General features: G+C 53.5%; 1 protein-coding gene across 1 annotated transcript; it reads left to right on the top strand.

The window, feature by feature from the left end:
* Window positions 1-4,871: 4,871 nt before the first annotated feature.
* On the top strand, window positions 4,872-24,066 carry NUAK2 (NUAK family kinase 2). The gene is made up of 7 exons (XM_027564277.1): window positions 4,872-5,219; window positions 14,187-14,307; window positions 16,725-16,876; window positions 17,170-17,235; window positions 19,091-19,210; window positions 19,704-19,836; window positions 20,651-24,066. The coding sequence occupies exons 1-7, from the start codon at window positions 4,974-4,976 to the stop codon at window positions 21,745-21,747; spliced, it is 1,935 nt and encodes a 644-aa protein (XP_027420078.1). The 5' UTR covers window positions 4,872-4,973; the 3' UTR covers window positions 21,748-24,066.
* The last annotated feature ends 887 nt before the right edge of the window (window positions 24,067-24,953 follow it).

Genomic DNA, 24,953 nt, shown 5'->3' with positions numbered 1-24,953 from the left:
ACCTGAGAGTGACAGTTACAGAGGGCTATAACTCAGAGCTCTGAGGAAGGGAAATGCAATCATTGTGGTCTCAGGCAAAGCAGTGGTAAGCTGAGCCCTCCAGCTTGCAGCAGCCCTTTTCCCAGAGGAAAGGAAAGGGGTCCAGGTATCTATACCCAGATAAATCCCAAGGCAGGAGATGCTCTAGAGCTTGGGAGCCCCTGCAAAGCTCAGCAGATCCATAGAGCGCTCAGCTAGCCCTCATCTACTTTTCTCCCCTACTGCTCTCTCTCACCCCACTACCCCATCCCTGACGTCTTTCATCACAGTTTACTCTCCGTTTGGTCCAACTGGCCTCCTGTGAAGCCTTCCCTCGAACCCCTGAGCCAGAATAAGACCCATCCTTTTAACTGTACATGGCATTTTGTGCCTGTCTCTTAAAAACAATACATACATAATTTAAATGTATTATAGTTTGTTTTCATCTGTCCAAGAGAATGACAGAATTAACACTATAGATACAGGGATGTGAAATTTGTGATATCAGATGAGGCATAGGGCAACTGGCTGCAAGAAGCTGCTTATTTTTTGGTTAACATATAAAAGTTTTTCCTTCATATTTTCTTCAGGCATTTAAGTGCTCCTCTTGTGCCTAAATTTGTGCTAGTGGCCCAACCACCTATCTAGTTTTCTTATTTTTTATTTTACCTTTCAAAATTTTTATTGGAATATAGTTGGTTCACAATGTTGTGTTATGCGCTGGTCTTGAGAGCCTTCCCACTGTCTGCTTTGGATTAGATGGTAAATTGTTTACTTATCTTAAATCCCTTGCTAAACTGTAAACTTCCTGAGAGCAAGGAGCTAATTCTTGATCATCCCTCAAGAGTCACCTGAGATGTATTTCTTTTCCAGGAGAACTGCTTTCCCACCACTCCCCACCTCACCCCCAAAGCATGGCCTTGATATCTCTCACCAGCCCTCCCACGGGCACCCTGCGCTTCACCCATCACGGCAGTCCTTACTCTGAGCCGTCTTAACATCCGTTCCAGCTGATCTGGACCCACCCAGACACAGGCACAGATTGTGAAGTGTGTCAGGGCTGGGACGGATGTGTGTTTCTAATTGTCTTCCCAGCGAAGCATCTAGCAGGCTCAGTAAACCATTAATCCCAGAGCCCCTCACACCATGATCACCAAGGGTAAGCTCCTGCGCGCCCACCTTCAACCACGCCCACCTTCAACCGGAGGGCTCAGCTCAGCCCAGCCCAGCCGCCTAGGCACATCCAGGCACATTCCCCGCTATCTGCCTCAGCCGAGCTCCCTGACGTAATCCGATCCTCTGTCAGGCATTCTCACTCTGTGACAGACCAGGTCTCCCTTCCAGGAGTCCGAGCACTGAGTTTCAGCGGTTAGGATCATTTCCGAGTCTCATGCTGTTCCGGCTCTATGTCTGTTTGTCTGCCCCCCAGCCTGTCTGCTGCAGACAGACAGCAGCCACGTGTATTCATGACTAAAGCCCAGCCGGCACCTTGTCTGGAACTGAGACGGTCTCTTTTCTCTGAAGACTTTGGCTATCACAGCTTGCCGCCTAAAAGGGGATTCACATTCTGATCAAAGGAAGCTGAAGTAGGGGTGGGGAAGGTCCAAGAGGTACAGGAGATCCCCCCACTGTCAACCAGCACCTCAGCCCCCACCCCTGCAATAGTCAGTTTAGGTGGGAACAGAGGGAAATCCCTCGAGTCTTTGAATTCCACTGTATATCCATTCTTTTACTTCATAAACGTTTGCTGAGTGCCTTTTTGTGCCTAGCAATGGGCTATGTATTAGGGATACCTGGAGTCTAGATTAGTCTGGACTTCTTAAGCGTCTAGATCAAGCTTGAAAGGAAATTTTAGATTCAACTGTACAATTCTTTCACCTTACTTATGAGAAAATATTGATTCATCTGGCTGTCTCACATCTTTCAGGTCTAGGCCTAAAATGCTCTGTCTGCAGGAAGCTGCCCGGACCAGGCTCTTCCAGAGAGGGCTAGAGGTGCCCCCCTGAAATACACCCCAAGGGCATTCTGTTCTCCCCCATCATGGATACATCCACCTCTAGGATTTGCTTGTTTATTTCTCACTAGATTGAGAACTCTCTGAGGGCAGAAGCCACCCTGTCACCTTCGGATCCATAGGTAGTACCTAGTAGGCAACTGTATTTGTAGAATGACTAAGTGATGGGATCAAAGGCCACAGGCGCGGCAGGTATCAGTCAGAATTAGAACTCAGGGGTCCTAACACTCAGCCCTATGGCTGCTCTTATATTACCCATGCTTCCACTTGAGAGCCCTTATCTATCTAAATGGCCCCAGCCAGCTAGATCCCAGGAATGGATGCTAATCTCATTGCGGAAAGGAAATAGCAGGTCGGGGGAACTTTCACCTGGACCTCATTCTGCTGCTGCTAAGTCACTTCAGTTGTGTCCGACTCTGTGTGACCCCATGGACAGCAGCCCACCAGGCTCCCCCGTCCCTGGGATTCTCCAGGCAAGAACACTGGAGTGGGTTGCCATTTCCTTCTCCAATGCATGAAAGTGAAAAGTGAAAGTGAAGTCGCTCAGTTGTATCCAACTCTTAGTGACCCCATGGACTGCAGCCTTCCAGGCTCCTCCACCCATGTGATTTTCCAGGCAAGAGTACTGGAGTGAAGTGACCTCATTCTACTTTCAGATAATTCAGACCCAAAGGGGAGGCTGCAGAGAGGAGAATGCCAAACTGGCTACCACCTCCTGTGGCCCTCCAGATTTGGGGTTGGTTTCCTGAATAAGTGGATCCTCTGCAGCTACAAAGGAAGCCAAGGGCCCCATTCTCCAGCCCTAACTCAGACTAGAACGGACAGTGGACGGAGGAAAGTGGGCAGAGTAAATACAAAATTCAGTCACTGTGGGTCTAGTCCTTCTTGATCCTCAACCTGCCCTGAATACACAGCTGGAGGCAGCACCTTCTGGGGCTTCTGAATCCCAGCTCTGCCAGTTTCTCACCAGTCGTGTGGCCTTGGACAGAATAATACACCTTCACAGGACTGGACTACTATGAAGATTCAAGGGGAAATGTTCCTTTCTCCCCACTGCATCCCACATTTAGAGGAAAGAGGAGAGCCTATGGATAGTCTCTTTTCACTCTAAATGACACTCACAATGGGGATTCTGGACTAAGCATTCTGCTCCAGACCTTAAAAACCAGGCTCAAAAACCACAGAATGGAAAACTTGAGCCTTTTCCAGTAAGTGGCCTGAGATGACCCCTAAAAATGGTGCACTATTCACTTAACCCAGAAAACCCCACAAAATCATGCAAATCAAGAGGTTCAAATCTTCGTGTTCACTTTAAGAACATTCGTGAAACTGCCCAGGCCATAAAGCATATGCATATCTGAAAAGCCACCAAGTATCTGAAGGACGTCACTTTAAAGCAGCAATGTTTGCCATTCTTTACAACAGTGGAGCTAGTAGGTGTGCACAGGCCAAACAGCGGGGCTGACGCAGGGTCAGGGGCCCAAAAAGCGTGCTGAAGTTTTACTGCTGCTGCTGCTCAGTCGCCTCAGTCGTGTCCGACTCTGTGCGACCCCATAGACGGCAGCCCACGAGGCTCCGCCGTCCCTGGGATTCCCCAGGCAAGAACACTGGAGTGGGTTGCCATTTCCTTCTCCAGTGCATGAAAGTGAAAAGTGAAGTCGCTCAGTCCTGCCCGACTCTTATCGACCCCATGGACTGCAGCCCACCAGGCTCCTCCGTCCATGGGATTTTCCAGGCAAGAGTACTGGAGTGGGGTGCCATTGTAATGCTGAACTTAAGGGCTTAGATGTAGATGCTCTGGTCTTTGAGCAAATCCAAGTGAACAAAGCCCCCAAGATGCGGTGCAGGACTTACAGAGCTCACAATTGGATCAGCCCCTACATGAGCTCTCCATCCCACATTGAGATGATCCTTACTGAAAAAGAACAGATTGTTCCTAAACCAGAAGAGGAGGTTGCACAGAAGAAAAAGATATCCCAGAAGAAACTGCAGAAACAAAAACTTATGGCCCGGGAATAAATGCCACAAAAAATAAATGCAAATAAAAGTTAAAAAAAAAAAAAAGGAAAACTTGAATGGGCAGCTATTTACAAGTTAAATAATAGGAGTGTAATATATTTTTAAATGAATGGATGTTTCCCTTTGGCTCTGCCTCCTTCCCTTTCTTCATCAGTTCCACCACATCCTGAGGAACTCACTCAACCTTAGAAGCCTTATTTGCTGAAGAAGTAGGAACTTCCCAGAACTGCATGTCTGGGATACACTTAAGGTTGATCCGACCGAAGGCAGAAGAACTCAGAACCCTGAAACGGCTCTCCCCTAACCCTCCAACTTGAGAGTTTGCTTCCATTCCAATCCATCCCTTTTTCCTCCTTATGGTCTCAGAGAAGTGGTGGAGTGACTTAATGGATTTTGACTTGGGAGAAGCAAATTACTCAGGATGGAGAAATCCTTTGAGGAACAGTATCATTGTCAGTTTGCCTCTTGCTAACTGAGAACAGCTTGGTGAAAGGGCAACAGGTGGCTCTAGGCAGTACCAAGAGCCTCTGAGAGGCACAGAGCAGTGCAGGGGCTCTCAAAGCTTCTGGGTCCCGGCAGCATCAACCGCAGCCCACCCCGCCCCAGCGGCCGCCCCGCGCGCCCCTGCCGCTGCAAGTCTTCCCCGGAGCCCGGGTGGGCGGGGCTCCACTGTCACTCTCCCCGCCGCGCAGGAGGAGCCAATGCCAGCGGCCCTGGTCACGCGCTCCGGGCAGCCCGGCCAATGGGCGCCGGGGGGCGTGGTCCGCCCGCGGGCTCCGGGCATTTATAACTGCTTGCAGCCCAGCGCTGGCTCGCGAACGCAGGTGCAACCGTGGGTTCCGGGGCGAGAGCTGCACAGGTGTCCAGGTCTTCGGGTGTGCTGTGCCGCCGATCCCCCTTCGCCCGCGCCCCCCGTCTGGCCATGGAGTCCTTGCCTTTTCCCCGGCGCCTCGGCCCTGCGCCCTCGGCCACTGCCGCGCTGGCCGCCGAGCTGGTCCGGCCCCTGGCCGACGGGCTCCTCAAGTCGCCCAAGCCCCTGATGAAGAAGCAGGCGGTGAAGCGGCACCACCACAAGCACAACCTGCGACACCGCTACGAGTTCCTGGAGACCCTGGGCAAGGGGACTTACGGGAAGGTGAAGAAGGCGCGCGAGAGCTCCGGGCGCCTGGTGAGTGCGGCGCCCTGGGCGGCGCCGGCCGGCGGGCTCCGGGCTCGGCCGCGCCTGGGGGCGGGGGGTGGGGGGGGGCGGGGCGGGGAGCGGGGGCTGGGGTCCGGTGCCTGCTCGGTGGGGTGCCTGCCTCCAGTCTTCATCTTCGTGTGTGTATGTGTGCGCGCGCGCTGATGGTGTTCTGTGTACATTTGTCTGTCCATGAGTATAGGGACAGTGGTCGTGGACCTGAGAACCCCCCGAACAACTCTGGTCAGCAAGTGATGGTTTCCAAAGTGAGGCAGGGTGAGGAGGCTCCCTAGAGATGAGACTTTAGTGGAATTTTGTTTGTAACAGACTGTCCAATGTAGTAGCATGGCAAGAGGCAGTAGAAGGCACTTGATCTTAGGGGGGTAGTGCGTATGTGTAGCCGAATGAATAAAGGAATGAGGCGTCCAGTTCCTCAGTTCAGTTCTGGGAGTTTGGCAGCCCAGGAGACTATGGAGATATCCCTCCCTCCTGAGGGGCGTGGGTGGGTTTGACATTTAGGTCCTTGCCAGCTCTGACATTCAATCAAAGTTTTGTTATGATGTGTTTTTAATTCTGGTAAATGTGAAACCAGGCTCTGGTGAAGGATCCACTGTGCCTGCCCCAAGGTGCCTTTGGATTTGGGGCCTTTTCAGGGACGTGTCCTGTTCATTTCGGATGTAGGTGTGTATAGTAGTAGTAATCTGTGGGTTGTTGTTCAGTCATGTCCAACTCTTTTGTGACACTATTGACTGTATAGCCCACCAGGCTCCCCTGTCCATGGGATTGTCCAGGCAAGAATACTGGAATGGTTTGCCATTTCAGTCTCCAGGGAATTTTCCCGACCCAGGGGTCAAACCCGCATGTCTTGCATTGCAGATGAATTCTTTACTACCGAGTCACTTTAATGTGTGGGACCTTATGCAGTTTATTTTCTCTGTACTTAGTTTCTCCTTTTGCAAAAATGAAGAAAATATGGGCTCCCTCAGAGTTTCTATGAGGACTGAATGAGGTACAAATACGAATTTAAATTGTTTCCTGACAATAGAACCCACATTGAGAACTGATTTGGAAAGACCAGCCCTAAAAGGATGGCAAGTTTGCAGAAGTTAACAGTGGTTCCCTAACTTGAGCTTAATGTACATTGGAATAACCCGGGTGCTTATTGAAGCCACTTCTCTGGTTCCGCACCAGGAGGATTTCATTCTGAAGATCTGGGATGGGGCCAAATAATCTGTATTTTTTGGGGCCACACTGTGCAGTATGTGGGATCGGGGATGAACTCGTGTCCCTACAGTGGAAGCACCGAGTCTTAACCACTGAACCTCCAGAAAGGTCGAAAGTGAAAGTATTAGTGTCTCAGGCGTGTCTGACTCTTCGTGACCCCGTGGACTTTAGCCTGCCAAGCTTCTCCGTCCGAGGGATTTTCCAGGCAAGAATACTGGAGTAGGTTGTCATTTCCTTCTCCAGGGGATATTCCCAACCCAGGGATCCAATCCAGGTCTCCTGCATTGCAGGCAGACTCTTTACCATCTGAGCCACCAGACAAGTCCCTAAATAATCTGTATTTTAAGAAGCCTTTTAAAAGCAAGTGGTTTAGGGATTGTTTTACCAAATCCAGTTGGGTGCTGGTTATGAGACGTGCATGTATGCGTGACCGTGGTTTGCCTATTGGCTATGGCAGCAAGTCACCTCCCAGATTGTTTGCTTTTGCAGCCAGTAGCTGGTTTGAAATTCAGGAAGTCATTTCATTGGTGAAGGAGAGTGGATGCTGGGGAAAGGGAGTGGATTATGGCCCCATCAATAGAACCGAGTATGTTTTTCCTGCTAACGCCTGGCACAGTCCCCAGGTGCCTACTGCCAGGTTACAGCTATTGGGCAATCATGTACTTCCTGACTCTCCTTTTCTTTCTCTTTCTATAAAGTGTGATGGCCCAATAAGCCTCCAGGCTTGAGACTGCTGGACCCAGGCTTTGTTAGGGGCTCAGCTGAAAAATAGCTTCTTGTGGCTTGTGGCTCGTACCTCTTGTTGGGGGGCAGACTGGATTGGGGAGGAATGGGGTGGCCCAGAAACTGACACTGAAATTTAGAAACCCCATTAAGCTCTTGACCTGGGTCACTGCGTGTGTATGGGTGTGTGTGTGTAAGAGAGAAAGGGAGAGATCATTGATTCTGGAATGAGATAAACCAGCTTTCAGTTTGCAAACCTCAGTGGCTGTAGGCAGAGATTTCAGCTCTTATTACATCAGAACAGAGAATTCAGAGGTGCTCCCTGGCTTCATGTCTCTTGTCTCCAGGGAGCCAAGATGAGTAGGAATGGGACCTGCTCCCTGATCCATAGATCACCCTGTACTTCTGCTGGCAGTTTGCTCAGGGCCTCCGACCTCCTTGGAGAGCAGCTCTACACACTGCTAAACTCTGGTTTCTCTAAATTCTGGAGGGAAAGCCTCTTTCCCCACTGCACCCCACTCCTGCCTCTGCAGTGTCCTCTCTGAAGAAAGACCGACCTGGTGTCCCAGGAGAGGAGTGTGGGAGCAGCCCACGACCTCCCCCAAAATGAACCAAGGTCTTTGGGGAGGAGGATCAGAGGAAAGCCTGCTGGGTGACTTCCGCCCCATTCCCAATTCCCAGCCTGTCTGATCGGATTCTCAGGGGCCCAATGGGATTGTCTAGGGGGAGGGGCAGGTGGGCAGGACTAAGGGCTACTCCAGGAGGACATTAAAGGAAAAATAAATATTTGCTCTGGATCTTCTAGCTCTGAGTACATTCCTGGTATCCACATGACATTTCCTCCTGTGACTCTCCTAGCTCTGACGCCCTCCCCCAGGAAGAAAAGCACCTCCTGGGTGCCTGGAATGGTGGAGTCCACCACAGCTGTTAGGGTGGTCTGCATAGAGTTCTTACCTGCACGAGCAGAGGGGAGTCCCAGGGGAGAGTGATCTGGGCCAGGGGAGCTTCTGTCTCATTTTTATATTGGATTATTGCATGGGATTTCAAAATGTTTGAACATGACCGAGATGGTCTGATCCCTTCACTGACAGATGGGGAAACTGAAGCCCAGGGAGGGCAGGTGACATGTCCTGGGGCTGGTTAGTGGCATGCCTGCAACATCGGCTCCTGACTTGACCACCCAGCGTGAGATGACCAGGACTGAGTCTCAGACTGGGAGCTGGCTCTGGGCTGAGCCCGGGCTTGCCTCAGTTTGCTTTGTCATTCCAGCAGCTAGCTCCGACTGCCCTTCCCAGAGCTCCAGGCACACTGAGAGTGGGAAGAGTCTTCGAGAACAACCCGCACCCCTGTGTCCTCACTGCCTGCGCCCAGGGTTCCTGAGTGGGTGAACTACACTACATTCGAGGCTTTTCCTTTGTCAGGAAAACTGCTCAGCTCATCATCAGGGTGCAAGCATTCAAAATCCCGGCTCTGCTTGCTTCCGAGCCGTGTGACCTCTCTGCGTCTCAGTTTCCTCATCTGTAAAGTGGGGATTATAATAACTCCTACCTTGTGGGGTTCTCCCAGGGTTAAATAAGGTGATGTGCATGTCAGCTGCCACACATTGTCGTGTTACCCTAGTAGGGCTGGCTTTGTCACGGTCCTCCTTGCCCTCTCCTGGGGAAGGGGGAGTCCCTCCATCCTGGGTCTGTCCTGCCCTGAGGAGGAGAACGGCATGTGCTTGATTTCCTAAGCCCTTTGGTCTCTGCCTCGTTCAGAGTCCCAGTCTCTCCTTTAGCCCCTGATCCAGAGAAGGGCTGCCACCTGGCCACGTGCCAGAGGCCTCTTCTGTGTGATGCTGCCCTCCCAGCGCCTGCTGCACCTGCCTGCTCAGGGCAGGGAGAGAGACTCTGGTTGCAGGCGACTCCTGTTCCTGGGCTTTGACCAAGCCGTGCAGGAGGGCTGGGCAGGGAAGCGCTTTGTCTGGCAGAGTGGGCCAGAGGGTGTCAAGGAAGGGGTGGGCACAGCATAGGATTTAGGGGAGGCGGCGCCCCCTCCCCTCAGAACCCATTCCTGGTCCCTGCCGGGTTCTCTGGAAGGCTTGGTGGGATGGTGAGCCACCCCAGGCCTATCCTCACCCTGCCAGCCCAGCGCAGCTTCTCCTCTGTAATCTAAATGGGTCATCCTCCAGCTCCTCAACCTGCCTTCCAGAGGCAGCTGCTCCGTGAAAGGCCAAAAAGGAGTCAAAGATCTTGGCTCCAACTCTGGCTGATAGCTATGACCAGAGATGCCCAGCTTGTAGCTTCTCTCTTGTCATCTGCAGCCAGTACCTGTAGGTCATCTTTTTCTAAAATCTTTCTGCCATTCTCTCCTGAATGCATATTATTCTTGATCTGAGTTCCTATGGGGATTAGAAGGAGAGAAGGCAGTGTTTTAACCAATTGACCTCAGCACCCATCTGTCCAACATGTTTGTCTATCTGTAAGTGGGTTGATGGTGGCTGGTGGTGCACAGCCCAGCCCAAGCCAGGGTGTGGGGCATTCCCTTCTCCAGGGGTTAGAGGCAGGCCAGAACATCTATAAGGACCTTTTGTCTTCTGAGATGGTAGCTTCTACACGCAGCAACCCTCCATCTTGGATCCTGACAGCCTGGCCTTGTTGAGGAATCTGGGAAGAGTCACCTTTCTGGACTTCAGTGTTTGCATTTGCAAAATGGGATAGGGAATTAACCATGCTGCCTTTCAGGCAGGCAGAGCCCCAGAGGCAAGAAAACCACTGGGCTGGTATCAATAGGAATTTTGCTCGGCAGGTTAACACGGTTTTGGCACGGGGCCTCTGAATAAGCCCATTATAACAATCCTTGGCCAGCACCTTCCTGGTGTGGAAGCAGGTGGCCCATTTCTAAAGAACCTCATCAGAAAATGCTGGAGTTTAGAAGCGAGCTTAGAGATCCTAGTGTGCAAATTCACGAATAGTTCCTTTCCTTTCTTTCTGGTGTGTTCTCAAACCTTTCTGTCTGCCTGGAATGCCCTTGTTTTCCCCCTCCAAAATCCTATGTGCCTTGGCTTGGTAAACCCCACTCTCCCTTCAAGATCTAAAACAAAATTTTCTCCCAGGGGTGATTGACCTTGCTCCTCCAGGCAAAGCTCTCCAGTGCTCTTGGAGCCCCTGGGCGGGCAGGGATCTCAGTCACACTGACTGGGTCAAGGGCCTTGGTGCAGGGACTGTCCAGGTTTTGTCTGAGTCCAGCACCTACTGTAGTGCCGGACATGTAGTAGGCGTTCAGCAAATGCTTGGAGAATAAATGCCCTTTTATTTTTCAGGTGAGGACATTGAAACTAGCCAGACCAGTTAACCAGATCATTTAAGTGACTTGTCTTGAGTTGCATAGCTCCAAAGGGGCAAATAAAGATTAGATACCTGGGCTCTTGGCACCCCTCCACTGATCTAATGTTCACATTTATATTGTCATTATTGTGTTTCAGTTTCCTGGCCCGTCTAAGTAGGGTGGCCACGTAATATAACATCTCAGCCTGAATACTTCGGAGAGTAAAAAGGGCACTGTTAATTACACAGGGTGAACCAGGATTGTCCGTACGCAGGTGGCTTTCCTGCCTCTGGGTGATCCATTCAGCGACTATCTTTCTCTTCCTTTACTCTGGTCACTATATTTTAGAGAGTGGTTGCTCAACTATCTTGCACATGAGAACAAAGGTCCCTCGAAATGAGTTCTAGTAAACAAGGTTGTCTCCACCCATGCCTCACAAAAAGGGCAGAAAATCTTATTTGGGCACTGGTCCCCTTGGTCCCAGGGATCAGCCCAGTGACATAACCAATAAATATTTATTTGTGATTTGTGTTCGCCAGTAAACAGTTGAGTGTTTTCTGTATGCTGAGCTCCTTATAAGCCTGAGCTGTTGCTATATCTCATATACTTTGACAGGCTCTCCAGCAGTTAGAGGCCTGTCTGGTGGGGCTAGGGTGGGTGGGGGAAGTGCCCCAGGCCCACTAGGACAGTGACACATCGCTCTTCTTATCTGTCACTTGTTTGAGGACTGGTGGTGGCTCAATGACCTAATCTGTTTCCTTCCTGGGAAGTGCCAGCCAAACTGTGGTCTGCTAAGACCTAGCATAGATAATGGGACCAGAGCATGAGCTGGCAGGGGGATGGAGCTGTCCATTGAGGATGAACAACTCTGGTTTTAATCGTAGGCTTCCAGAATGGATTTCAGGGTTCAACTTGTACACCCTCTACCCATGCAGTGACTCCTCCTAGCACCTGTCAGGGCCCTTTCCTTTTCTGAGACCTCTCTTCTGTTAGGCTTGTCTTTAGAGCTCTGACTCCGCCTACAGTGGTTTGCTGATTGTCTATGTTTGTGTGTGCACAGTTGTACATCTGAGATATGCCTAGGTTTTGCATATGTATCTGAAATTTTCAAATATTTCTGTTTCAGTATCTAAGTATGTGATTTATATGTGATTTTCCTTTTACATAAATAGATTCAATTTATGGCCCTTTATCTGAAGAGCTCGGGGTATTACCTGATTTTTAAAACAAAGAATTTAAAGAGAAAAGAACTAGTCCACAATATCTGTCCTTCATGGGGAGAAAAAGGGTATAGGAGAGGTGATCAGGAACCAGGCTGCCGGTCGAAGCCTGTAGTTGGAGGAGGATTTAAGCCCCTCCCCCGTCCCCACCCCCTGTCCAGTTCTAAGCGGGGGATTTTTCGCTTGGCTCGCTCCTTGGGGTCATTTGGAGCGGGAGGGGTGGAGGGCGTGAGGAGACGCCCGGGGCGCAGCCGGCCCTGCAGCTGCAGCGGGGCCCCTGCGGGGGCGTGGGCAGGAGGCGCCAGGGGGACCGCCCCTCGCGCCGCCATTGTCCCCCGGCCGCCCCTCTTTCAGGCTCGCCGGCCCTGGCCCGTTGCTGGGGTGACCGGCCCGGGCATTGTGAGCGCTCCTCTGCCGGATTGCGGCGGTTCCGCATTCCTGGCTGAGGGGACACAGGCCCGCGGGCGCGTCGGAAGCCGGAAGCCTTTGTCTGCCCGGAGCCCTGGGAAGGGGTGGGCGGCCCCGCCCCCGGGCTCCTTTTTCCGGCTCCTTTTGAACCTCGAGGGGCGGCAAACCCTCCTGGGAAATGAACTAGGGGCCGTTTTCCTCGGGTTTCTTACAACTCGCCAGGCTCCGGGGAAGGGGAAGTCTTGTGTCTGCCTCCCGTGCCCTCGCACAGGACCTGTCGGGAATGGTTCACCCTCCCCCGCCCGGCCCGGGTGCCCGCGTTGCGTCTCCCGTGGCCCGTGGCATTTATACGGTCATCTCACAGAGGCAGAGAAGGAGAGCGTGGCAGACATACTCCTTAGTCCAGCCCGTTGCTCTCACGGAGCTCCGAGGCCGCGGGAGGACCGCAGAGCCTAGAGGGCCGGTTCCCCGACTGCCCACGCTCCACACCCGAGTTTCCTCTGTCACCCTGCTCCGTGTGGCAGGACAGAGGCCTGGGACCCGTCTGTGTCTAAGAGCTATGCTTAAGCGGCTGCTTGGCAGTTCTTTTTCCATTTCCTCTGCCTCACTCCACCCTTCCTGAACCCACTGCAGGTACCAGTCAGAGATTAATCCTTATATGGCATGATCACCTTTACAGACAAGGTAGCAAAGCCCAGAGGACTGTTGTTTAACTGTCTGGTTGTTTGGTGCTGGGGGAGAGACCTTACTATTCATAACTTTTTTGAGTGATCTTTTTGTAAGCTGGGACTTCCCTGGTGGCTCAGACAGTAAAGCGTCTGCCTACAATGTGGGAGACCTGGGTTCAATCCCTGGGTCGGGAAGATCCCCTGGAGAAGGAAATGGCAGCCCACTCCAGTACTCTTGCCTGGAGAATCCCATGGACGGAGGAACCTGGTGGGCTACAGTCCATGGGGTTGCACAGAGTCAGACACAACTGAGCGACTTCGCTTTTGTATATGGGGGAAGACATAAAATTCACCATTGTCATCATTTTAAGTGTACAGTTCAGTACATTCATAGTGCTGTACATCATTACCACTATGCATTTCCAGAACCTTTTCATCATCTCAAATGGAAGCTCAGTATCCACTAGGCAATCACTCCCCATCGCCTCCGCACCCCCACCCCAGTAACCAGCCTCCTGCTCTCTGTGCAGTGCGTTTGTCTATCCTAGTTACTCAGATAAGTAGAGTTGTGCAGCGTTTGTCCCTGTGTGTCTGGCTTCTTTCACTGAGCATGCTTTCAGGGTTCGTCCGTGTTGGGCATGTATCGGTACTTCATTCTCCTTTGTGGCTGAATAATACTCCATTGTGTGAACATAGCATATTTTGTCTGATCAGTCATCCGTTAATGGGCCTTTGGGTTGTTTCCCACCTTTTAGCTAGAGACTGTAGCAAAGTGGAGGGCTGTGGTGGAAAAAGTATCAGACGTGGGTCAACAGTGCAAGCCAATCTGTGCCAGTGAGTGCCTGTGTGATGTTGAACAGGAAGGAAACTTAGCCTCTCTAGGAGCGCGCTTCCTTACCTGGAGATGGGGATGGTGGTGCTTTCCACGCCTGCCTCTCAGGCTGGTTGAGAGGGCCAGCTCAGTGACAGCTGCAACAAATGGCTATTCAGTGCCTACTGCGTGCCAGGCGCCGTGCTCGCCACCCAGTGGGGAGCAAAAGAGGCCCAGTCGTTTCCTCGTGGTGGACCAAGATAAATTTGCTTTGAATCACAAAGCATCGGCCTTACAAGTATAGATTGTTACCTACCGTCTTCACCTATCCATACTCTGAGTGAGGTCATTGATTTATCCTCATTCCTGCTACATAAACCGCACCCAACCCAGGCAAGAATCTTCGCCAGAGAAGGTTCTCTCTAGCCTCTCTGCTACCTGCCCCAGTGAAGGGTGGAGAGGCTTCTCTGGGTGCAACCTATGGCCTTTGTAGCAGCTGGAGGCAGATCAGCAGGGTCAGGGCTCCCCCAGAGAGTCCTCAGGGATGCCTTTGCCTGCCAGGCCTTCCTCCTCACTGTCCTGCACCCTCTGTTCCCAGGTGGCCATCAAGTCAATCCGGAAAGACAAAATCAAAGATGAGCAAGATCTGATGCACATTCGGCGAGAGATTGAGATCATGTCATCACTCAACCACCCCCACATCATTGCCATCCACGAAGGTACAGAGGCAGAGCATTTGAAGCTGAGTGTGTGTGTGTGCACACGCGCAGTCGGAACAGATGACACACAGGAGTAGAAAAAGGCATGGGCTTTAGGCTTGGGCAGGAGCTGGATTTGAAGCCCAGCTGCATGACTTTGGGCAAGTAATGTAATGCAGTCTCTGGGTCTCAGTTCCTCTTTTGTAAAATGAGATAATCTCACCTGCGTCACAAGGCTGTTGCAAAGATCAAATTGAACGTCACCAAGTACTCAGCTCAGGACAGGAACGCTACAGATTGGAGGCATTTTCGTTCTTAGGTTTTCCGTACTTAAACACTGCCTCCCCAAACCCAGTGAGAGCCTTGGCACTGTGGGGGTAGCTGAAACATACGGAGACCTGCACCTGTCTCCGGCGTGTGGGTGCTCTCTTTCTTTGTGCGTCTCAAGAGCCAGGCCCCCTGTCCTCTGAATCATTCCCGCCGTGAGGCTGGTTCCTACCCGTCCTCGTATCTCGCAGCCTCCTCTGGCACTGACATCAGTGCCGGCTCTCCCCTCCGGCTGCCCTGCCCCTGTGACCCAGACAACAGTGAGCGAGAGGGAAAGACCGGGAACAGCCTCCCACACGCTCCTGTCTGCTGGCAGCCTTTCCATGATATCAGGCAGGAAGCGAGGAATGGCAGGAGCAGCAGGAGGGAGGGGGGGCCTGTGGTTCTGCCCTCAGCCTGAATATTCCTGGTGGGAGGAAGAGAGGGCTCCTCTCTCAAGTTCTATTTAGAAGAAGGCTTAAGAGCAGAACCACTGCCATGGTCCCCTGGCCTGAACCTGTCCCATGAGGAGCCCAAGCAAGTGGCTGAGAAGGCTAATTGTATCTCTGTGTATATCCCCCCAGGGGAGAGTGGGCAGATGATAGAGTATTGGTTAAGCCAGGCTAAACTTGGTGGTTGGTGTGTGTATGTGTGAATTCTTCCCCCGACCAGTATCCCTCATCCCATATCTCCAGCTAGGTCTGGGAACTATTTGAAGCTTAGGATGTAACTGCTACATATTGCACCTTCAGATTCAGCGGATGTTGGGGCATCATAGTTACTATGTAACTGGCAGAGCTCTCCCAGATCCATCCCCATCCACAGACTTCAAGAGATAGGGACTAAGGAGAAAGCTCCAGTCCTGGGAACTGACCTCTAACATAGCTGCCCTCCAGAATGTGCCCTGGCTGGCTCCTGACCCCCAGCTCCGTGGCACAGAGTTTACACACACCCTGCAGGGTTGTAGAGACCCACAGGGCTGGAGTCTCTAGGCAGGCCCCAGAAGTCTGGGCCACGGTGCTCTCCTGGGAAAAAGCACAGTCTTCCTGGCCAGATGCCCAACTGCTTGGGAGCTCAGACTTTCCCTGGGAGTAGCCTCCTCTCTCAACTCCTTCTCCCAGGCTAGACAGGAATCGCTCTGGGGTTGGCTGAGCAAGCCAGACTCATAGGACCCGCTTGACACAAAGATGCAATGTCACAGACATGCGTGTTTTGACACACACCCAGCTGAAGGGCCAGTTTGATGAACCAGCCGTTCCCTGCTTTTCCAGGAGAACAGACAAGGCCTGTGGTGGCAAGCGGGCCGCTCCCACACCTGGAGATGAGCCAGCTGGAATAGGCTGACCGCCAGGAGCCCAGCCAGTCAATTAATTATCAAATATGTATTGATTGTTTCTGCGTACAAGGCCCAAGCCTGAATACTCTGGACGGGAAATCAAAGAAGTTGAGAGTGATGAGTGTCTCAGCTCTCTGTGGATTACAAACCACTTTCCTATGCTGTTATCCCTCTTCTGATCTTCTGGGTATTATTTTTCAAGTCTATGCGTGAGGATGCTAGTAATAAATAAACAGCGGATTCCGTCTGTTGAGTGCTTGCTTGCTTGTCAGGCTCCGCACCAGCTCGCTCAGCCAGCCCGAGAGCTGTCACTTGTTTCTATCTATTTCTCGCCCCAGCCCTGTGAAGTTGCTGTCATTATCCCTCTTCATATGAGGAAACTGAGGCGCACTGATTGAATAACTTGCCATGGTCACCCAGCTAGTAAGTGTTGGGGCCAGGATTCGAATCCCAAACTTGTGTCCTTACTGAGGTATCTGAAAGAGATTTGCCGAAGGTCACCAGGCAAAAAAGTACTGAGTTCTGAACCAGGGAGCCTGACTTCTCATTCTTATCCAGTGATGTCTTGGAATTCATAGGCTAGTTTTAAGAAGGCTCAGAAGCCTGAACTTCCAAGGAGAGGGAGGTGAGCCAGTCCTCTTGGCCTGAACTCATTGCTCCTGGAAGGTGCCGGGAGCACCGGCGGGCAGCATCCTGCCCCCTTACAGATTCTGGTTTGGGGCCGGGAGGAGGGTGTGGGCCCTGGCGGGAGCGTGCCCTCCGCAGAGCCTGACTCTGCTGCCGCGCTCTGCCCCAGTGTTTGAGAACAGCAGCAGGATCGTGATTGTCATGGAGTATGCCAGCCGGGGCGACCTGTATGACTACATCAGCGGGCGGCAGCAGCTCAGCGAGCGCGAGGCCAGGCACTTCTTCCGGCAGATCGTCTCCGCCGTGCACCACTGCCACCAGGTGAGCCGCTGGCCGGGGCTGGCTTCCCCAGAGAGGCCCCGCGGCTCGCCAGGACCACACGGGGACACAGAAATAAAGGCGAGGTGTGCTTCTCCACTCAGGAGTGTTGGCATCTCTGGCTTCAAGTCTCTTGGCTGGGGTTGGAAGGACCTATGGTTTGTTGTACCGATAAAGATGGGCTCCCTGCCTATCTGTGCGTACCCCGCCTTTGCTGCTTCCTCACTGTCCAGACTAGGTCTTCATGTCCGTCTCCCCTGATGGCCTTCCCCTGACCCCTGCCCTCCCTCTTTCAGAACGGGGTTGTCCACCGGGATCTCAAGCTGGAGAATATCCTCTTAGATGCCAACGGAAATATCAAGGTGAGCCTCACTTCTTGTGTAAAACTGCTCCCCCACCCCTCCCCAGACCGTCTGCACTGGCCCCAGCTAAGCATCTTTTAGTCTCTAGGAGGTTCCAGGAGTTGAGTCCCGGTAAGGACCTCAGCCGTCCTCCATGTCAGCACTTCCTTCTGTGGGTTGAAAACTGCGGCCTCATGATAAGGAGTGTCTTGCACAAGGTCCCATGGCTAGCAAGGTCAGCTGGAACCAGTCTTCTAACTCCCTCAACGTCACAAGGTTGAAGGAGTCTAGATCTAGGGTCGGTTGCTGCTCACAGCCTTGGAACTGGCAGGGAGAGGCCGTGGCCTGCGTGTGCCCCACCTGCACGTGTGTACAGAGATACAGGCACACGTACACACGCATGTGTGTGTACTTTAATCTGCTACCATTAAGGAGCCCTTTGGCACCTTTCACCACAGCAAGCACTCCAGCGCCAGCTTCCTGCTTCCTTCTGCTGCTGAATTCCCATGGCTAAGTAGTTAAATTTAGGTCTGAGAAGTTCGTGTTGATGTGATAAACTCGGATCTCAGGGCTGGAAGGGGCAGACAGCAAGAGCCTGCCCTGCAGACACCTGGGAGGGCTCTGACTCTGCACTTGGACCCTCCTTAGAATCTTCCCAAACTCAGGTCACAGCCTCTTCCCCAGTGGCCCCTGACCTGTGCCCTGAGGTGCCCTGAGTTCATTCTCCTGTCCAATTACCGGAGTAGGTGGGGCTGACTTTGATGCTGACCAGGGAGGGGGAGGCCAGAGCCAGTAAATGCACACAATCCAGGCAGGCATGAACTTTCCCATCTGTACCAGTCATCTGCCTCGTTATGGGCGTCAGTAGGTAACTGCTTGATAAGAGGCCAATAAAACCCATAAATGAAGGAGCCAGAGTTCATAAACAGCTCCTCCCCACCCTGGACACACATGACCCTCTGCTGGGGAGGAAGGCTGGGAGCAAAAGGGCATAGGTCTCAGCCTCTGTCTGAGGAGAGCTGGAGGAAGGGTCTCTCTGAGGAGCGAGAAGATGGGCTTGAGGGCCCTCAAACCCTCAGTGTCAGAGGGCTCAGGAGGTCCTGTAAGAAGATTGCTTCTCCTGGGCCATAATGATGGCCCTAATCTTTGCTCTGCCTTCACTGTGGCTTCTCAGATCTCCTGGACTGACCCCAGCCCCACCACCACTTCCTGCCTGGATGTGGGCCCAGATGAGCCCTTTGCTGGGGCGGCAACCCCAGCCCATGGGGTAACTGTGTTCTGAGGCCCTTGGCACTGACATGAGACGTTGCCTCTCCCCCTCCAACTGAGAGCCGTCCTTCAGTCATTAAGTGGCCTTTAGTCCCATCCATGGGTCACAGCTGTGCGAGGAGCTGCAGAAGGGGTCGGGGCAGGTGGTCCACGTGGGGAGCGTATTGACGTGGCAGCATGAGGAGACAGACCTGATGAGCAGGGGCTTCTGTGAGTCATTGGAAATTGTACGGCTTTATGGGAAGAGGAGATCTCAGGGCAATGGAAGGCTTCCAGGGGGAGCCTTCTGGGTTGGTAGGACGTGTGTAGGCAGATTGAGCGTCCCTGGAGTGGAGCGCAGCATGAGCAAAGGGCCTGGGGAACCGTGAGGTCTCTGGAGCTCCCCTCACCTCTGCCCAGGCACACCTCATTGACACAGCCTCTGAAGGGCTCTTTCTTCCAGGGCCTGAGCTGTGTTGGTGATGCCCAGTATGGGGTAGAGGTCATGGGCACCCTTTCCTTCTGCCAGGGCCTGTGTTTCCTTGGAGTCTGGAGAGGAGCAGACCAGGAGCTACAAAACAATCCAGGCCTTGGTGTGACCCTGTCCATGTTTGACCCAATCCTACAGATCGCTGACTTTGGCCTCTCCAACCTCTACCACCAAGGCAAGTTCCTGCAGACGTTCTGTGGGAGCCCCCTCTACGCCTCGCCCGAGATCGTCAATGGAAAGCCCTACACAGGACCAGAGGTGAGTACCTGGCCTCCTCCTAATCTCTTGGCTTAGACCTTGAGAGAGGGATGAGCTGGTTTTCTAATGATTCCCTTTCTCAGATTGCAAGATTCATTTCCCTGCCAGAGCAGTGCCCAGCCAGTTCTGTAGCTGGGAGTAGCAAAACTGACAGAGCTTAAGTCCTCTGACCCCTGACCCCTGACAGCGTGGCTCTGTGAGAGCTTAAGTCCTCTGACCCCTGACCCCTGACAGCATGGCTCTGTGCCCCACACCTTCTGCATTCCCGTTGCCTCTCCTAGCACCCGGCCAGCCTCCCCAAGCAGAGGCAGGTGACACCTCCGTGACTCCCAGTCCCGTCTACAGTACGGCCCTCTCTGACTCTGGGTACTAGAAGGAGGTGGTCCCTGGATGCTCTGGGCTCTGGGATCCCCTCCGTGGGTACTGAAGGGGAGCCTGGAGCCGTTTGCCCTGCGGCATGAGGACCTCCTGGCTGACCCCGTCTCTCCCTCAGGTGGACAGCTGGTCCCTGGGCGTTCTCCTCTACATCCTGGTGCATGGCTCCATGCCCTTTGATGGGCAGGACCACAAGACGCTGGTGAAACAGATCAGCAGCGGGGCCTACCGGCAGCCTCCTAAACCCTCTGGTGAGTGAGGGATGTGGGCGTTCTCATCCAGACCCTGGGTGTCCTTTGCTAATTCCTGATGCAAGAATTAAACAGTGACAGTAAAGTGAAGCTTCCCTGGTGGCTCAGACTGTAAAGAATTTGCCTGCAAAGCTGGAGACTGGGGTTCGATCCCTGGGTCTGAAAGATCCCCCGGAGAAGGGAATGGCAACCCACTCCAGTATTCTTTCCTGGAGAATTCCGTGGACTGAGGGAATTATCTGCAATTGCAGCCTGGTGGGCTACGGTCCATGGGGTTGCAAAGAGTCAGATGTGACTGAGCGATTTTCACTTTCACTTTCTAAGTGAAGACGGCAACCCACTGTAGATGAAGGTACCTTCCACCCCACCTCCTGCTCTCATCTCTCTGCCTCCTGTGTCTGTGACCTGCAAGGAAGGAAGGGCTGAATCTTCCTTTATGGGCATGCTTATTTGGGAAGTGCTTCCTAAAGCCTGGTTTAGATCCTATCTGCCACAGTTGTCTCATTTCCTACTGCGTTTGTCCTTAGAAATCTTTTTGTCCTTCCGTGTATGGTGTATAAGGTGAGAAGAAGGGTGTGAGGACCTTGGTTTACTCTTGAGCAGCACAGCCCCACCCCCAGAGGCCTGCATTTCACTGGAGCAAAGGAGCAGACATGTAAACATGGCTGTGGTCCTGGAGACTGGGGAGCCTGCCTGGGGGCACAGCTGACCTGGGGGGGAGCCCTGTCTTAGCATCCATGGGGTGAGCCAGAAGGGACGCTGCGGGTGCCCGAGCTCGTGGCTACAGAGCTGAAGCCTCTCTCTCCCCTTCTAGATGCCTGTGGCCTGATCCGGTGGCTGTTGATGGTGAACCCTACCCGCCGGGCCACCCTGGAGGACGTGGCCAGCCACTGGTGGGTCAACTGGGGCTACACCACCCGTGTCGGAGAGCAGGGGGCCCCGCACGAGGGCGGGCACCCTGGCAGCGACCCCGGCCGGACCTCCGTGGCTCAGTGGCTCTGGCGCTCCTCCCGCCCCCTCCTGGAGAACGGCGCCAAGGTCTGCAGCTTCTTGAAGCAGCAGGCGCCGGGCGGCAAGGCCCTTGCCCCTGACCTGGAGCGCCAGCACTCGCTCAAGAAGTCTCGCAAGGAGAACGACATGGCCCAGACCTTCCAGGCGGCCCCGGCCGCTGACGCCTCCCCTCGCCCTGGGAAGGGCGGCCTCAAGCTGCCGAAAGGCATTCTCAAGAAGAAGACGTCAAATCCCGCAGAGGGGGCGAGGCAGGGCCCTGAGCCCAGCCCCAGCCCCTCCAACCCGGGCCAGGCCGGCCCGCTGCTCCCCAAGAAAGGCATCCTCAAGAAGGCGCGCCAGCGGGAGTCCGGCTACTACTCCTCGCCTGAGCCCAGCGAGTCTGGGGAGCTCTTGGATGCCGGGGACGTGTTTGTGAGTGGGGATACGAATGCCGGGAACGTATCTGTGAGGGGGGATACCATGGAGCACGAGCCCCCTCCAGCCTCGGGGCGGCTGCCGCATCGCAAGGGCATTCTCAAACACAACGGCAAGTTCTCGCATGCGGCCCTGGAGCACACAGCGCCCACCACCTTCGGCTCTTTGGATGAACTGGCCTCCCCACACCCTCCAGCCAGGGCCAGCCGCCCCTCAGGGGCCGTGAGTGAGGATAGCATCCTGTCCTCTGAGTCCTTTGACCAGCTGGACTTGCCCGAACGGCTCCCTGAGCCCCCACTGCGGGGCTCTGTGTCTGTGGACAACCTCCTGGGGCTGGAGGCACCCCCGTCGGAGGGCCCCGGAAGCCGAGGCCTGAGGCGCTGGAGGCAGGACCTGCTGGGGACTAGCTGCTTTTCCCTGCTGGACTGCCCGGAGGGGACAGAGGACGGCCAGCAGGGACTGAGGGTCTGCTCGGAGCTCAGCTGAAGGGGGGTGCATTGCCCATGCGGGCAGGCTTTGAGATGCAGCTGGATGCACCCTGAGGGGGAGACTGCCTTCTTCCCTGCCTCCCAGGACCCGCATCCCAGCCCAGAAGGCTGAGGTGGCTTCAGTTGAGCCCTGGGGAGGGCTGGATGTGGGCAGTGGGCAAGTGAAGTGCGTTGAGGGTTCAATGTCTTCAGCCCCGTGGAACCAAGAAGGTAGCCCTAGAGGGGAAATGAGTAGAGAAGCAGCAAGGAAGGCCTGTGGCTGAGTCTAGGTTGCCTGTTAATTTCCAGGTTGCCTTGCCCATTGCCCCCTCTGAGGGGGTCGACGCCTTCTTCTTGAGAATGCCTTTGGCAGTTTGAGGCCACCCTTACCAGGACGAGGGGCGGCATCCCCCTGGAGGGTCTGGGCTGTTTAGTTCTTACCCCTGGACTTGTTAAACAAAGGCTGGCGCCGCAGCCACTGAGCCACGGAGGCCCAGCCAGGGTCGCTGCCGGGTGCCCACCCGTGTGCGGGCACAGGGTTGCCTGTGCCCTCCCCATAGTAGGGCTGCAGAGAGCTGGAAAGAGCACTCTATTAGTGCCTAGCTCCTGTAAAGAGTAAGTTTGTGTGTGATGCCATCCTGCCAAGGTGGGGCTAGAAGCTCTTCATTCACATACACATTCCCATCTCCACCAACTGTTGCAGGAAGGGGGACCCCTTCCAGGGCCCAAAACTGGGCTCTTGTCTAACACTCAGAAATGAATTGTCCGAGGAGACACATGCTCTGACAAAGCAAGAGATTTTATTGGGAAAGGGCACCCGGGTGGAGAGCAGGAGGGTAAGGGAACCCAGGAGAGCTGCTCTGCCACGTGGCTCGCAGTCTCGGGTTTTATGGTGATGGGGTTAGTTTCCGGGTTGCCCTTAGCCAATCATTCTGACTCAGAGTCCTTCCTGGGGGTGCATATCTTGTTCAGCCAAGGTGGATGCCAGAGAGAAGGATTCTGGGAGATGGTGGGACATGTGGTGTCTCCTTTTAACCTTTCCTGAATTCTGCCAGTTGGTGGAGGCTTATTAGTTCCGTGTTCCTTACCAGGATCTCCTATAAAACAACTCATGCAAATGGTTACTATGGTGCCTGGCCAGGGGGGGCGGTTTCAGTCAGTGTGCTTCCCCTAACAGAACCACTCAAACTGGAATGTGGCCCTCCCCGCCAGTTTTCCCTGGGGTGTCTTGGGAATGGTCTCCTAGAGTGTGCCCTTCCATACTTAGCTGAGCAGTAAGAGAACACAACCTCTGTTTCCTCAAAGATTCTCTCCCCTTTCCCATCCTCCAAACTTGGAAAGTGAGAGTGAAAATTGCTCAGTCACATCTGACTCATTGCAACCCCATGGACTGTAGCCCACCAGGCTGCAATTGCAGACAATTCCCAGTCCATGGAATTCTCCAGGAAAGAATACTGGAGTGGGTTGCCATTCCCTTCTCCAGGGGATTTTTCAGACTCAGGGATCAAATCCCACTCTCCAGCTTTGCAGGCAAATTCTTTAGAGTCTGAGCCACCAGGGAAGCTTCACTTTACTGTCACTGTTTAATTCCTGCATCAGGAATTAGCAAAGGACACCCAGGGTCTGGATGAGAACGCCCACATCCCTCACTCACCAGAGGGTTTAGGAGGCTGCCTGTAGGCCCCGTTGCTGATCTGTTTTATCAGTGTTTTGTGGTCCTGCCCATCAAAGGGCATGGAGTCATGCACCAGGATGTAGAGAACGTCCTGGGACCAGCTGTCCCCCTGAGGGAGGGTCAGCCAGGAGGTCCTCATGCTGTAGGGCAAATGGAGTCGCTGCTATGAATCTAAAAGACTTGAAAAGGCTCAGGCTGCTAATGGACTTCATCTCAAGGGGCTCAGATTCCCCTGGACCCCACTTTGGACCTCAAGGACTCTGAACTTCTCCAGCCTCCAAGCTGCTCCTGCTATTGAGAATGGATGTATCTGTTTCTCCGGGCCTTTAGGGCCCTAGAAAGTTCTTATTTATTTTAATGTTTTCAGCTCTGTGTTTTTAAAAAAGCAAATCTTACTATTTTCAATAATGTGAATGCTGTGTTCTGGGGAATTCCACTGTGACATCTAAGTTCTGTGTACATGGAGGTATTATTGCAGTGCTTGCCTACTGATTAAAGGCGGGGGTGGGGATCTTTTGTAAATCTACATGTCCCACTGCACTATCTGGAGGGGGTCTCTGGCTCCCTCACTCCACGCCCTGATTCTGTCTACCTGATGGTCCCTCTTCCCTCCTGTGACTAGAAAGAACCACCCCATTAAAAATGAGAATGGTGATTGGAAAATAGCTTCAGTCATTCTGTTTGGGGAGTGGGACACAAATCTTTGAGTTTTCTCCTAACACACTTCCTTGGAGTCGCTGGGGTGAAAAATGGAGACCCTGCTTAATGAAAGCAAAACACACAATAAAAACCCGGCTCTTAGCTCCAAAAGTCTCCCGGCTATACCTCCATCAGCAGTTCTGCCCTTGTAAGCGCACAGAGGGGAGAGAGCCCTGGACTGAGCGTCCCAACTTGCCCTTTCTGCCTTTAGCACTGAAGAGCTGGGTTTGTCAAATTATAGAGCCCTTCCATTCCTCCCCATCCAGCTCTGTCCCCGGCTGCTTGAAGGCACCCCCGCCACCTTCATTCTCTCCTTCCAAAGAAATCCTTTTCCCTTTAGTGCAGGGCAGCTTCTCCTTTCTCTGCGCCCAAATGCCTGGCTCCCGGAGGATGTAAAGAATGCCTGGAATGCCCCCCTCATTGGCCAGCCCTCTCCACCCCCTGCAGAGCATTCCCCAGACGCCTGTTCCATTGAGAAACTCCCAGGCTCTGAGGGCCAGGATGAAAGGGAGGATAAGCACAAAGTGCAGGCCAGCAACCGGCTGGCTCCGGCTCCAAGCAGACTCCCTCCCCCATGCCTTACCCACCTCTGCTGTGCACAGGCCCCCAAACAGCCCCAGTCCTGGCCAGCTCCAGCTGCCCGCTCCGTGCACATCTGCTCTCCCGCCAGCGTGCAGTGCCTGCTGGCGTGGACCACCTGCCCTCTCCTCCCCTTTCTTGCTTGTGTGAAGCTGGCAAAGTTGCTGAGTCTGGGAAGGAAGTGAGGAGGCCAGGTAATGTGGGGTCAGGATGGGAGAGGAAGCAAACTGTTCAGGCTGCAAATGGGATACTTCAGTCTGATATCTTTGTTT

This window comes from Bos indicus x Bos taurus, chromosome 16, assembly GCF_003369695.1.
Source record: "Bos indicus x Bos taurus breed Angus x Brahman F1 hybrid chromosome 16, Bos_hybrid_MaternalHap_v2.0, whole genome shotgun sequence".
Classification (NCBI taxonomy): Eukaryota; Metazoa; Chordata; class Mammalia; order Artiodactyla; family Bovidae; genus Bos; species Bos indicus x Bos taurus.
This window is presented reverse-complemented; position numbering and strand designations above follow the sequence as displayed.

Bases quoted from the DNA above. Each gene is read 5' to 3' on its own strand.
- NUAK2 (XM_027564277.1), top strand. From the start codon at position 4,974: ATGGAGTCCTTGCCTTTTCCCCGGCGCCTCGGCCCTGCGCCCTCGGCC. The intron at 5,220-14,186 runs GTGAGTGCGGCG...CTCTGTTCCCAG, and splicing joins GCGAGAGCTCCGGGCGCCTG to GTGGCCATCAAGTCAATCCG. The intron at 19,211-19,703 runs GTGAGTACCTGG...TCTCTCCCTCAG, and splicing joins AGCCCTACACAGGACCAGAG to GTGGACAGCTGGTCCCTGGG.